Source organism: Magnolia sinica, chromosome 2, assembly GCF_029962835.1.
Source record: "Magnolia sinica isolate HGM2019 chromosome 2, MsV1, whole genome shotgun sequence".
In the NCBI taxonomy this organism is placed as follows: Eukaryota; Viridiplantae; Streptophyta; class Magnoliopsida; order Magnoliales; family Magnoliaceae; genus Magnolia; species Magnolia sinica.
The window spans coordinates 97,197,838-97,211,958 of NC_080574.1; the positions used below are offsets into that span (position 1 = coordinate 97,197,838).

A 14,121-nucleotide genomic window follows, 5' to 3' on the forward strand; every position below is an offset into this window, starting at 1 on the left:
CCTCCGGACCAATCATGTGCCACACTTTCTCCCTAACTCTCACGGGAGTTGCATGAGGTTAGTACAAACAATTGAAGGCAAAGTCGATCATTTCATTTGTCAAGCTCAGCAAAGCATTCCTGACTTAGTTCATTGTCAGGAAATAACGTCAAAAGCCATCTACCCACCTGCTAACCATCAAATAAAAAGAGGGAGAAGCACTGAAAGACTACATCATCCGATTTAACAAAGAGACAATGCAAGTCGACGACTACTCCAACAAGATGGCACGGGCTGCAATGGTTGCTGGAGTCAAGGAAGAAAAGTTCCTCTTCTCCATAAGAAAGAATCCTCTGACCACACTAGGAGAACTTATGAATCGAGCTTAGAAGTATTCAAAGGTCGAAGAGTTCTTCAGTTGATGGAAAAGTTCTCAAAGCTCGGGAAATCCCTCACGGGATAAGAAGCACAAAGAAGAAGCTCCGCAACAGTCAAACAAAAGGAGGTCGGATGAAGACACCTCACGTGGCAAGAAGCCGAGCAGAAGGCCTGAAAGCAAGTTCAGCTCATACACTACCCTTAACACATCCCTAGAGCAAGTTCTCTTAAAGATTCGAGACAAGAAGCTTTTGAGGTAGCCGAGCTATATGAAGACCGACACAAGCCAACATGATAAGTGCAAATACTACCACTTTTACTGTGACCATGGCCACAACACTAGTGATTATATCAACCTTAAGGAAGAAATTGAAACCCTAATCTGTAAAGGACACTTACGAGAGTATGTCAAGGAGGATAAACAAGTTCAAAGAGACCAGCAGCCAATCAGAACGGTAGATGATAACATCGAGATCCAAACTATTCATAGAGGACCATCGGGGGGCAGAGATTCAAACCGGGGGCGCAAAGCACATGCTCGGAACAATGATCCTAAGTATTACGTCCACCTAGCTGAAAGGCAGAGCAAAGAACCACATATGAATCCATGTAGCTTGACTTTCACTGAAGATGATGTGTGAGGTATTTGACACCTCCATGACAATGCCTTAGTGGTGATTATGACCATAGCCAATCGGAAGGTGTACCGCATCCTGCTCGACATAGGTAGTTTGGCTGATATACTATACTTTGAGGCCTTTGATAAGATCGAAATTGACAGATCACATCTCCCACCCATCCAAACCCTACTGCGTGGCTTTGTAGGAGATAAGGTCATCTTTAAGGGTGTGATCCCTCTACGTGTCATAGCAAGAGAAGGGCAGAACCAGGTCACCTTGATGGTGGACTTCCTAGTGGTAAATTGTCCATCGACCTACAACGTCATCCTCAGACGACCTTCACTCAACTCCATGATGGCAGTAGTATCTACATACCACTTAATGATGAAGCTCCCCACCATAGGTGGGGTCAGTTACCTTCGAGGAGACCAGTGTGAGGCTCGGCACTGTTATTCGGTTGCGTTACGGAAAGGTATACCTAAGCAAGCTCTTATGATCAAATCGCTCGACCCTAGGGAAGAGTTGCTAGAAAAAGGTTCTCCGATGGAGGAACTCATAACCATTCCGCTCGACGAAAACGACCCTAGCAAAACTGTACAGGTCGAAACGTCTCTAGACCCTGACCATCGTGTTCAGATGATTAATTTTCTTAGGCAAAACAAGGATATATTCACCTGGTCTCATCAAGATATGTCAGGTATTGATCCCAAGGTGATGGTTCATAAACTAAATGTTTTCAAACCGATCAAGCAAAAGAGAAGGACGTTCGAGCCTGAACGATAAGCGACAATCGCTAAGGAGGTCGGGAAACTACTTGATGCAGGCTTCATCGAGGAGGTTTATTATCCCAAGTGGATTTCTAACGTGGTGTCGGTTAAAAAATTGAACAGGAAATGGCGAGTTTGCGTCGATTATTCTGATATGAACAAGGCATGCCCAGTGGACAGCTTCCCTCTTCCCAAAATCGACCAACTGGTTGACAACACTGCTGGGCACAAGCTCTTGATGTTCATGGATGCATATTCAGGCTACAACCAGATAGCGATGCATTCCTCGAATAAGCAGAAGACTACTTTTTTCACCGATAAAGGCCTTTACAGTTATAAGGTCATACCGTTCGGTCTGAAAAATGCAAGGACAACATACCAATGACTGGTGAACAAGATGTTTTCTTAGCAGATCAGTCACACAATGGAACTATACGTCGATGACATATTAGTAAAAAGTGTCATGGAGGCCGATCATTTAAATGACCTCAGTGAAACATTCTCTATCTTGAGGAAGTACCGGATGAAACTGAATCTGACCAAGTGTGCGTTCGAGGTCAGCTCAGGTAAGTTACTCGGTTTCCAGGTTAGCCAGAGGGGGCTCGAGACAAATCCAGATAAGATTAAAGCTCTACTAGACATGGGGTCTCCCCGAACACTGAAAGAGATCCAATGTCTCATTGGAAGGGTGGCAGCCCTCAGGCGATTCGTCTCGAGGGAAATAGACAATTGTCTCCCGTTCTTTCAACAAGTAAAAGGCAATAAGAAGGCGGAGTGGACCTCGGACTGCGAGCAAGCATTCTAGTAGTTAAAGAGGTATTTGGGATCACCCCCGTTACTATCAAAGCCAGTGGAAGGAGATTCATTACAAATTTACCTGGTCGTGTCCCCTTCAGCCATAAGCTCGACCCTTGTCTGGGAATTGGAAGGAAAATGATACCCTGTTTGTTATGTCAACAAGGCATTGGTCCACTTCGAGACCCAATATCCAAGTATAGAGAAGCTCGCACTCGCACTAATAATTTCGTTCAAACGACTCCGCCCCTACTTCTAAGCACACACCATAGCGGTCCTCATCGATCAGCCTCTTCACTAAGTTCTCCAGAAAATTGAGGTGTCAGGGCCACTGACCAAGTGGGCAGTCAAGCTCGAAGAATTTGACATTTGGTACCAGCCCAGGACAACTATCAAAGGTCAAGTAGTGGTTGATTTCATCGCAGCACTTTTCGTCTAAGACGATGAGGCCACTACAAGTGGTTCGAGAGAGCCATCTGGCTTAGAAGTTAATGCAAGGATGAACGTGATGAGGTCGATCACCGTCTTCCTTAAGGATAACTACTCCAAATCCAGGGAGCTTCTCTGGACTCCTCATAGAGACTTCTCAAATCCATGAGGAAAGAAAGCAAGAAAATAAAAATAAATTCTAATTTTAATTGATTAATTAAATAAATGAGTTCAAAACCCTTTAAATAGGGATACTAAACAATGGGAGAGAAATCAGAATCAAACTATAACTAAAACTTCCTAAAATTCGTAACTTACTATCAATAGTGAATTTACTTTTTATAGTAAGTGTCCTATGTGGCTTAACCATGTTATTTTCCTAATTATTCTAATCACTTTTCATGTTGGACACAACTCTTAAAGCCCAACGGATGAAGAGTTATAATCAAACTAAAATTTACTATTTATAGTAAAAACGGAACTAAACATGGAATTCGGCCGTCGATATGATAGAATCTCACAAATTCAGCATGGGTAACCATACATATCTAGGTTGGTTGGCTAAAGTATCTTGTCTTACCCAAAATCATATATGGTACGTTGAGCAACTCATTCCGGTTTGTGAGATATGCTTGTTTTAAGGTTCTGACGATCTTGATGACTTCTGCCTCTGATCGGGCCTTCTTTGATCCATCTTAGACATGATAGTGTTCATGATCCACTCTACATTAGAATTCACATCGAAACAGGAGGGTGAAACTCTCCAACCTGGCCAATTGGTCGAAGACCCTGGGACAAAGAAGATTGACTTTAACAGCTGGATACTCTATGTAGATGGGTCGTCTAATTCGAGGCGAGGCGGAGTAGGTATCGTCCTATAAGTCCCTAACTAGATGATCATCCAGTATGCTGTAAGTCTCTATTTTTGCATTTGGAACAATGAGGCTAAGTACGAAGCATTACTAGTCGGGCTCAATCTACTAGCCTCTATAGGAGTTTAAAGACTCGAGGTTCGGTGCGATTCGAGCTCGTCGTTAACCAAATATCAGCGAAATATCAGGCAAAGGAAGTTCGAATGATTGTACATTTAGATGAATCTTGAAAGATGATTGACAAATTTCAGAGTTGTAAAATTAGCCAAATCCCGAGGTCTGATAATTCATGGGCAGACGCTCTTGCGAAGTTAGCCTCAGCAACTGATGAGGACATTCTGACGGTCATCCTGATAGAATTCCTCGCCAAACCAAGTGTCGACAGCGCAAACCAAAAAGTTATTCAACTTGTGCGAGCAACCCCGAGTTGGATAGATCTGATCATTGAGTATATCTGAGAAGGAAAGCTCCCCAAGGACAAGTTAGAAGCACAACGATTAAGGCTCAGGTCGGCTCGGTATGCAATTATTGAACGATATTCTATAAAAGAAAGGATTCTTCATGCCTTACTTGAGATGTCTTCGCCCTGAAGAAGCTGACTACGTCTTGAGAGAGACTCATGAGGGCATCTATAGCAACCATTCCAGTGGCCGAACCCTGGCCCAAAAGATTATCTGACAAGGATACTTTTGGCCGACCTTGTAGGAGGATTCAAAGGTTTTTACCCAGAGATGCGACAAGTGTTATGATTTGTACTATAGAATCACACAGATCTAGATCTAGGATAGCAATCTAAAAGCGCTAAGCAAATACAAAAGAACACAGAGATTTAACATGGAAAACCCTTACGGGAAAAAACCACAACACAAAGCGATAGAAAATTCCACTATGAAAGCATAGATTATAAAGATATAGGACTTACCCGACTTAAGCAATCCTCAAACCTCTCCTTTTCTCTACCCCTTGAAACCCTAGAACCCTTTAGAAATACTTAGAACCCCTTAGAATAGCTCCTAGTCCCGTATACATGCCTATTTATAGGTTTTGAAAGAAACCTAAGCAAAATTGGAAACAAAATTCACAGAATCTGTATAAACCTTCGATGTCAACGAACCAGTAATTACAGATTTAAGACATCTGACAGTAACAATCTCTGCCATGTCTTCAATCTTTAAATGTATAGCTTCTTATCTCCTTCTCTTATCTTTGTCTCACATCATAGCTTCATTAACGTTTCTCATGTGCACTCGTCCTTCTTTTAGGCCATCGCCAAGCCCAAAGAAGTTGAACAGAACTTAAACTTCTCCGTAGGAACAACCTTGGTAAGCATGTCTGCTGGATACATGCTAGTCTAAATCTTCTCCAGTCTTACGCCTCCTTCCTCAAGTACCTGTTGGATAAAATGGTGACGAACATTAATGTGTTTAGTGTGTGAGTGATAAATAGAAGATTTATCATGTCTCTGAGCCAAACTAATTTATCATGCTAAAGTCCGGCACGACCTTCTGTTGAAGTCCCAATTGATTTATCATGCCTCTGAGCTAAACACCTTCTTTAAACGCTTTCGCAACTGCCATATATTCTGCTTCAGTCATGGAAAGAGCCACCACAGACTGAAGCTTCGGCATCCAACCAATTGTTCTACCCGCTATTACAAACGAGTAACCTGAAGTTAACTTTCTGGAATCCAAATTGCCCGCGTAGTCTGAATCTACATACCCTACCAACTTTGCCCCTGTCTTCTCAAAAGTTAAGACGTAGTCTTTCGTAGCTCTAATGTATCGAAGTAGTCATTTAATCGCTTGCTAATGTTGCTTCTGAATCTACATACCCTACCAACTTTGCCCCTGTCTTCTCAAAAGTTAAGAGTAGTCTTTCGTAGCTCGAATGTATCGAAGTAGTCATTTAATCGCTTGCTAATGTTGCTTGCTGGGGTTTGACATGTATCTGCTCACAACACCGACTGCTTGTAAAATATCTGGTCTCATAAAGACCATGAGATACATTAAACTGCCAACTGCATTCGAATAAGGCACATGAGACATAACCTATTTTTTTTCATTTGATTTAGGACATTGTTCTGAGGAAAGCTTGAAGTGAGCTGCGTGGGGAACGCTCACTGGCTTTGCCTAATCCATCTCATACTTGATTAGCACCTTTTTAAGGTATTCTTCCTATGATAACCAAAGCCTACTATTCTTCCTGTCTCTATGAATATTTATGTCGAGAACCCTTTTTGCAGCCCGCAGACCTTTCATCTCAAATGTCCTTGATAAGGGAGCCTTCAGTATGTTGATTTTTGACATATCAAGATAGGCAATTAATATATCATCAACATACAATACTAGGATAATGAATTTTTCATCACTAAGTATCTTGTAATAGATATAGTGATCATATTCACTCCGAGTAAATTTTTAACTCAATATGAAAGAATCAATTTTTTTATACTAATGCCTAGGCAACTGTTTCAGGCCGTACAACAACCTCATTAACTTGTAAACCTTTTTCTCTGCCTCTTTAACTTCGTAGCCCTCTGATTGTTTTTTGTATATCTGCTCTTCCAACTCCCTGTGCAGGAATGCAGTCTTGACATCCATCTGTTCTAGCTTGAGATCGTATTAGGCAACCAGCGCCAACACGAATCTGATAGACACCTCCTTAACCATCGGTGCGAATATCTTAGTGAAGTCGATTTCTTCTCTTAGAGCATAACCCTTCACTACCAGCCTTGCATTGTATCTATCTTATTTCCTTTTAAATAATTGCTTGCATCTGATCACTTTTCAGTCTATTGGAAGCTCCACTAGCTCCCATGTGTGATTTTTGTGCAATGAGTCCATCTCATCGTCCATAACTTTCTTCCATTGTTCTGCATCAGGTTCACTGAGAGCTTCCTAAGTAGTAGACGGGTCTCCCTCATTTGTAACGAGGGTATATGCAATATTAAAGTCGTCTCTATATCTTGCCAGTAACCTGCAATCACGTAGTGGGTTCCTTCTCACAAGTAGTTACTCCACCTGATTCTGCACCTCTGTTTGCGCATCTGTCTCTGCCAAGTATCATCTGTGTCAATCTAGATGTTTATGATCAACCTTTTAATCTCCTCTTGCTCGTTCCGATCATTATTGTGGAATAGGGAGCTTTTATCGAATCTAACGTCACGGCTAGTGATGCCCTTGCGTGTGACCTTGTCGAATAACCTGTAATCTTTCACACCAACACCAAAGCCAATAAAAATATACTTTTTGGCTCTATGGTATAGCTTATCCCTCTCAACAAATGGTACATGAGAGTAAGCCTCACAACTAAATATGTGCAAATCTAAATAGTCTAGCTTATGACCACTCCATACTTCCTTTGGGATTTTACATTCAATTGCCATAGATGGGGACAGATTCACCAAATAGCAAGCCGCGTTAACGACCTCTATCTATAGGCCCTTGCCCAATGCAGCATTACTTAACATGCATTGGGCCCTCTCCAAGAGAGTTCGATTAATTCGTTCAGCCACACCATTTTTTTCGAGTGTGTGGCGCACTGTGTTGTGCCTAATGATCCCTTTATTATTACAATATTCATTAAACTTAGTGGAAGTAAATTCTTAACCATTATCAATTCTTAAAACATTTATTTTTTATCGTGACTATTTTTCCACCATTGCCTTCTATTATTTGAATATGGTGAAAACAATTGGATTTATGTTTCATGAAGTAAACCTAAACTTTCCTGGAGTAGTCGTCAATGAATGAAACAAACGATGACAACCCCCCAATGGAAACTTCTGGCGATGGCCCCATACGTCAAAGTGCACATAATCAAGAACTCCCTTACATACATGTTTTCAAGTTTTAAAAGATAATCTATATTATTTACCATATATACAATGCTCGCATATATCTAAATCAGAATTTTTAAAAGCTAGAATCAAACATCGATTAGAAAATACCTTCATGCCTCGCTCGCTCATATGGCCCAGATGAGCATGCCACATACGTAAGGACGTGAAATCTGTAATAACTGCTACCGCTCCACCTGTTGAAGTGCTCCTGATCAACTTATAAAGGTTACCGTGCCTTTACGCTCTCATGATCACGAGTACCCCTTTTGAAACTTTTAGGACATTATCAATACCAGTGAACTTGCACCCTATAGCCTCGAGTACTCCAAGAGAAATCAGACTTTTCTTCATATCAGGAACGTGCTTGACATCAGTCAAGGTACGCTCTATCTCATCAAGCATCTTGATGCTCATAGTACCAATAGCCACAATATTACAAGCATTGTCATTGCCCATAAAAACCTATCTACCATCGCATTCCTTGTAACTGGCCAACCAATTCCGAAGAGGAGTCATGTGATATGACGCTCCTATGTCAAGGATCCACTTATCTGCATGATTGTTGTATGACACTTATCTGCATGATTGTTGTATGAGTGACCAATCATGGAAACAGATAGAACATCACCACCACTTATTTCTTAATTAGATGTGACAACATTGGCCTCCTTGGAAGAAGCCGCTAAATTTTCTTACTTCGTTTTATGATTTCTACAATCCTTCTTCATGTGTCCAGATATCCTACAGTTCCAGCACTTTAATTTTCATTTGCCCTTGCCCTAGGATTTGGATCTAGGTCTAGAAGATCTTATACCTCGCTTAGAATCTCTGCCCCTCGTAATCAGTGCATCGGAAGATGTTCCCATGTTACGTTTAGCTTTCTCATAGCCTTCTGTTGAAGGGCTGAGATAACGATGTCAACACTCAGGGTTTTATTTTGGGTGCACATTGTGTCCCTGAATGACTCATACGATGCGGGAAGATAATTCAACAATATATATACTTGTTCCTCATCTTTGACCACTTCCTCCATATCCAGCAATTTACACATCAATTTATTAAAGTTACTGATGTGGGCTTCTAGATCTCCACCCTCTACCATCTTGAAGGTATAACACTGTAGCTTCAAGTGTAGGTGATTTTCAAAGGACTTCTTTGCATAAATGTTCTTTAACTTCACCGATAAACTTACTGTAGTTTTCTCCCTCAAAACATTATACAGAACCTCATCCTTGAGACATAAACGGATGGAGGCTAGTGCATTACTATCAAGGGTCTCCCATTCTTCATCTTTCATAGTCGATTTCCACTCTTCAAGAGCCTTAACCTCGCCTTGCTTGGTTAATAAACTAATCATCTTAATCTTCCATAACTTCACCTATAAACTTGCTACAATTTTCTCCCTCAAAACATTATATAATCATCTTAATCGTCCATAACTTCGCCCATAAAATTGCTACAGTTTTCTCCCTCAAAATATTATACAGAACCTCATCCGTGAGACATAAATGGATGGACGCTAAAACATTACTATCAAGGGTCTCCCATTCTTCATCTTTCATAGTCGATTTCTGCTCCTCAAGAGCCTTAACCTCGCCTTGCTCAGTTAATAGACTAATCATCTTAATCTTCCATAACTCAAAATTACTTTTGCCTGAGTACTTCTCAATGCCAAACTTGGAATTTTCCATTGTTGTTAATCATGTAAATTCAGATCTGTGCCCCAACAATATCTCTGATACCACTTATTGTGATTTGTGCTATAGAATCACACAGATCTAGATCTAGGATAGCAATCAAAGATCACCAAGTAAACATAAAAGAACACAGAGATTTAACGTGGAAAACCCTTGCGGGAAAAATCCATGGCACAAAGCGATAGAAAATTCCACTATGAAAGCACATATTACAAAGATAGAGGACTTAACCGGCTTGAGCAATCCTCAAACCTCTCCTTTTCTCCACCCCTTGAAACTCTAAAACCCTTTTAGAAATACTTAGAACCCCTTAGAATAGCTCCTAGTCCCGGATACATGCCTATTTATAGGTTTAGAAAGAAACCTAAGCAAAATCGAAAACAAAATTCACAGAATTTGCGTTTCCTCAAACGAATCTGCGTAAACCTTTAATGACATTGAGCAGCCTTCAATGTCACAGAAGAAGGACCAAAACTGTCCAGCGACTGGGGTTGAAAAATGCAAAAATTTTTGATTTCATCGAGTTTGCTTTGATGACATCGAAGTTAGTTCGATGTCATCAAACCAGCAATTACAGATTTAAGACATCTGACAGTAACAACAAGTGCCAAAGGTTTACAGCCATCCCCAGGCAACCTGCAAAATAATTGACCCCCATGAGAAGCCCCTGGCCATTTGCTCAGTGGGGAATCAACATTATTGGACCATTGCCCCCAGGTAAAGGGCAAACAAAATATGGCATTGTAGCAGTCGATTACTTCACTAAATGGGCAGAGGCCGAGCCATTGACTCGGATCACCGAGTAGAAGGTGACGGACTTCGTATGGAAGAACATAATCTGTAGGTTTGGAATCCAACATACGATGGTGTCGGATAATGGGAAACAGTTTGACAAAGAAAGGTTTTGAGGAATGTGCCAAAGGCTCGGCATCCGAAATGCCTATTCATCACCTCAACATCCCAAATCAAATGGACAAGTTGAAGCAGTTAATAAGATAATAAAGAATCACCTCAAGACTAAGCTGGAGAAAGAAAAAGGTGCCTAAGTAGAAGAACTCCCATTCGTATTATGGACTTACAGGACCATAGCTAGGTCCTCAACCGGCGAAACTCCATTTTCTCTATCCTTTAGAGCCGAGGCAGTGGTCCCGGTTGAAATAGGGCTCCCCACAGATCAAGCGTGATCATTTCATTTGAATCAGAATTCTGAGCACATGGTAGCACACCTCAACCTCCTTGAAGAAGTGTGAGATCTAACCGTGCTCAGAACAACTGCTCGGCAACAGCAGGTGGCCCAGTTCTACAATTCTCGAGTCAAAGTGAGTCGCTTTCGGTGCCGAGACCTTGTCCTCCGCTAGACCTTCCATAACATTGTCGGGCCTGGTACAGGGGCTCTATGACCAACCTGGGAAGGTCCTTATTGGGTGACCAATTTGGCCAAGCTAAGTTCCAACTGACTCGAAGATCTCGAAAGTCGACCACTACCACACCCATGGAACGTTGAGCATTTAAAAATCTATTGCCCTTACAAAAAAGGGGGTGCACTTGTTTTTGATGAATTTACTCTTTAATAAAAAGATGTATTCTTCAGCACGAGCTCGTCCGATCCTACATTTCATACCACTATTCGCTTTACGTAAGGCCTCTAACACATAAGGGGCCCTACTAATGGGATGACCCTTAAAGAAGTGGTCATCCCGTTAACCATTGTAAACTATCGAGGTCTTTCCCTCAAATGCAGGGAATTGAGCCTCTAATGACCCCCTTAAAGAAAAGGTTAGTTAGTCAAAAATTGCCAACTACCTAGGACATTTCCTCAAGTGTAGGAAAATGAACCTCCAATGACCTGACCCTTAAAGAAGTGGCTAGTTCGTCAATTATAAAGGACAATCTAAGAGGCAAAGTTACGAATGCAATCAAACATGAAACAAAGCATGGCCATAAAATAAAAGCGTTAAAATAATCCAAGTATTCAAAAAATATTCTCCAAAAGGGTGCCATTAAGTTGCCACAATATCCGATCAAACAATATATATATATATATATATAATGCAATAAAGGACAAATTAATCAGCCCGAGGAGCAGATGGGTCAGTGGTAGGGGGTTGGTCGGCAAGAGGAGCTTGCTTGGGTGGCACCTCTCCAGCTGCCTATGCAGCAAGAGCGCCGAGGTTGAGGTCAGGGTATAGATCCCTGACATCCTCAAAGCATGCGTCATAGCCACAAAGATAGGTGCTCTCGGCCTCGACAACTCTTTCTACCGAGGATTTGAACTCTTTAAAAGCAACATCAATAATGGATGCCGCCGAGGCATCAAACTCAACTTGTTGGGTAGCCAGAGACTTCTCCATCTTGGCAGTAGCATCGACCTTTGACTGCTTTAGCTCAATCGCCCTCTCCCTAACCAGGCACTCCCCCAGCTAGCCCTTCAGAAGGTCTCGCTCCTCGCCAGTGGCCCTTAAGAGTGCTTCAATCTCAGCCTTCCCCCTCCAAAGAACTTCATTCGCTTAGAGGGTCATCTCCACGGCCTCTGCCTTTTTGGTCTTCTCCATCAATTTCTCCCAAGTAGATAGGAGCATAGGGATCGTCTGGACCGATAAAATGCGAAATGGATCAGAATTAAGGAGGATGGTTCAGAATCAAGGGAAATTGCTCGGATGAAATAAAGCACCTACCTTGTAGCAAACTGAGGTGAGGTCGGTCAGAAAAGCTTCAAGTCAGCGAGTGAGAAAGTTGATCTCGGCCTCTGGAACATGCTTGGCCACCCAGTCGACTAAGCAAGACATATAATGGCCTGAAGGATAAGCTTCCACTCCAGAGGGAGGAGCAGACTAAGCAATGCTGCTGACACCACTGGCAACCGATGCCTGGGGCTCGGCTGTAGGCACCTCTGCCCTCCTGATCGGCAAACCCATTTTGCTGGTCAGATAGTTAACTTCTGCGGGCATGAGAAATATGGGCATATTTTCATCCATCCTCTCAGCCTCCCTCCTAGCCTCTGACAGAGTAGGGGTGACGAGCTCTGGAAGCTCGTCCCCCCACATCTCAAGCTGGGACGAGATGACCATAGGCTCCCTAGCAACACTAGCAGGATCCAGGCCGGGCATGGGCTCGGCTGAGGCTTGATTAGGAACTGCTCGGGGGACGGAAGACGTTCCTTTCTTCCAAGCAGTAACTTTCACCCGAAAGATTTCATTAAGGGGTGGGGGTTGCCTCCTCTTATTGGTTCCTGAAAGCTTGGCCATACCTTCATAACACAGCTCCGCACAGAAAAACTTCAGGCAATAAGAATTGAAATGTAGATAAGCGTTTACCGAGAGCAGAAGGAAGAGGAATAAATCTACAAAGGCCAGATTTATGGACATTCTCGAGGGTGATAAGCTCATGCCAGACACGGAACTCCTGTTTTAGTACCAGCGCTCTATCAACCTAGGCTCGGAGGAAGAAGGAAATCTCTGGCGAACTTTCCGTAAATTGCAAGGATAGTTCATTATCCTACAAAATCTTGTGCATGGAAATAAGTACGAATTCCTCCAAAATGTCTGACTTAGAGTGGAGAATTTTGTGGGAACCTTGACCTGAAGATTCCTAAGCTCAGCGGTGGACACCTCCCACTCCCCCGAGGCCCAGAACCACTTATTTTTCCAGTCAATGTTGGAGGTCGGGAGCTCGACGACAAGGCCTTTACTGCGATTAGGCCTTGTTGAGAAGTAATACTAGCACAGCTCCTACGGGTCTTGCTTGGCTTGGTAGACGTACATAAATTCATTTGGCATCAGACCCTTGTTCTTTAGCTGATGCCAGATAATGAAGGCAGCAATCAGCGACCTCCAAGCATTTAGGGAGAGTTGACCCGAGGCCAACTTCAAATGTGCAATCATCTCCCACACAAACGAATGAATCGGGAACTGTAGCCCACACTGAAGAGCACAGTTGAAGACAACTATTTCGCCCTCGGCCGAGTTCCCAGGGGCGTCAAGCGGAGCAGGGGCCTAGATACTCACAGAGTCTGGGATCTGGTACACTGCTCGGATACTGGCCATTTGGGAGTTGATTAGAACTAAATCCCCTGGGACAAGCTCGGCAGGACACCCACCCACAGGCCTGGCATCCATCCTTGAGGCGGGGGCTCAGGGAACCCTCTTTTTTTCCTTCGCCGGAGTAGTGGCCTTCAAACCCTTAGTTTTCTTGGCCCGAGGAGTCAGATGTATTGCGGTCAAGATCTCTGCCGATCCCCCAAGCCTAGAATCCACTCTCTAGATCACTATCGACCTTGAAAGCATATCCCTCACGGATGTCATCCAAACTGTTCGGCTTTGAGAATGATGGAAAAGTGAAAATTTGAGAAATTAAAAAGAAGAGTACGGGGAGACTCACAGGAATTCGCTTACTCTAAAAGTCACAACGGTAAAATGACAGCAAGCAAATGATAAGCCAAATGAAGGACATAAAGGCTTTTATATTGTTCTTAGTCGAAGAGCAATCATGACAAACATTTATTATGGTAGGTGAGGAGTTGACTTGCTGAGCACAGGATTGCACGTGGCAGCGCCCTGGTAGTTAATGCAGCACGTGAAGAGTCCTCCCTCCATCTGCCAGTGTCCACGCGGCGACTTCTTGTTCACCCTGGTGATACGAACCCCGACTATAGCCACATGCTCACCTCCCACAGGTTGACAACTGAAGAGTTGCCACCGTAGTACGAAGTCTCGATGGCAGTGAGTCATGATTGTGAGATTTGTT

The 14,121-nt window shown here is 42.8% G+C and overlaps 1 protein-coding gene across 1 annotated transcript; it reads left to right on the top strand.

Annotated features, from left to right (window-relative positions):
• Nucleotides 1-1,037: 1,037 nt before the first annotated feature.
• On the top strand, nucleotides 1,038-2,129 carry LOC131226481 (uncharacterized). Its single transcript, XM_058222152.1, has 2 exons — nucleotides 1,038-1,654; nucleotides 1,868-2,129. The coding sequence occupies exons 1-2, from the start codon at nucleotides 1,038-1,040 to the stop codon at nucleotides 2,127-2,129; spliced, it is 879 nt and encodes a 292-aa protein (XP_058078135.1).
• The last annotated feature ends 11,992 nt before the right edge of the window (nucleotides 2,130-14,121 follow it).

What these genes read in the sequence shown, in the direction of transcription:
- LOC131226481 (XM_058222152.1), top strand. Translation starts at nt 1,038, where the DNA reads ATGACCATAGCCAATCGGAAGGTGTACCGCATCCTGCTCGACATAGGT. An exon ending in AACAAGGATATATTCACCTG is followed by an intron (nt 1,655 to 1,867) that starts GTCTCATCAAGA and finishes AAAATTGAACAG; the next exon opens with GAAATGGCGAGTTTGCGTCG.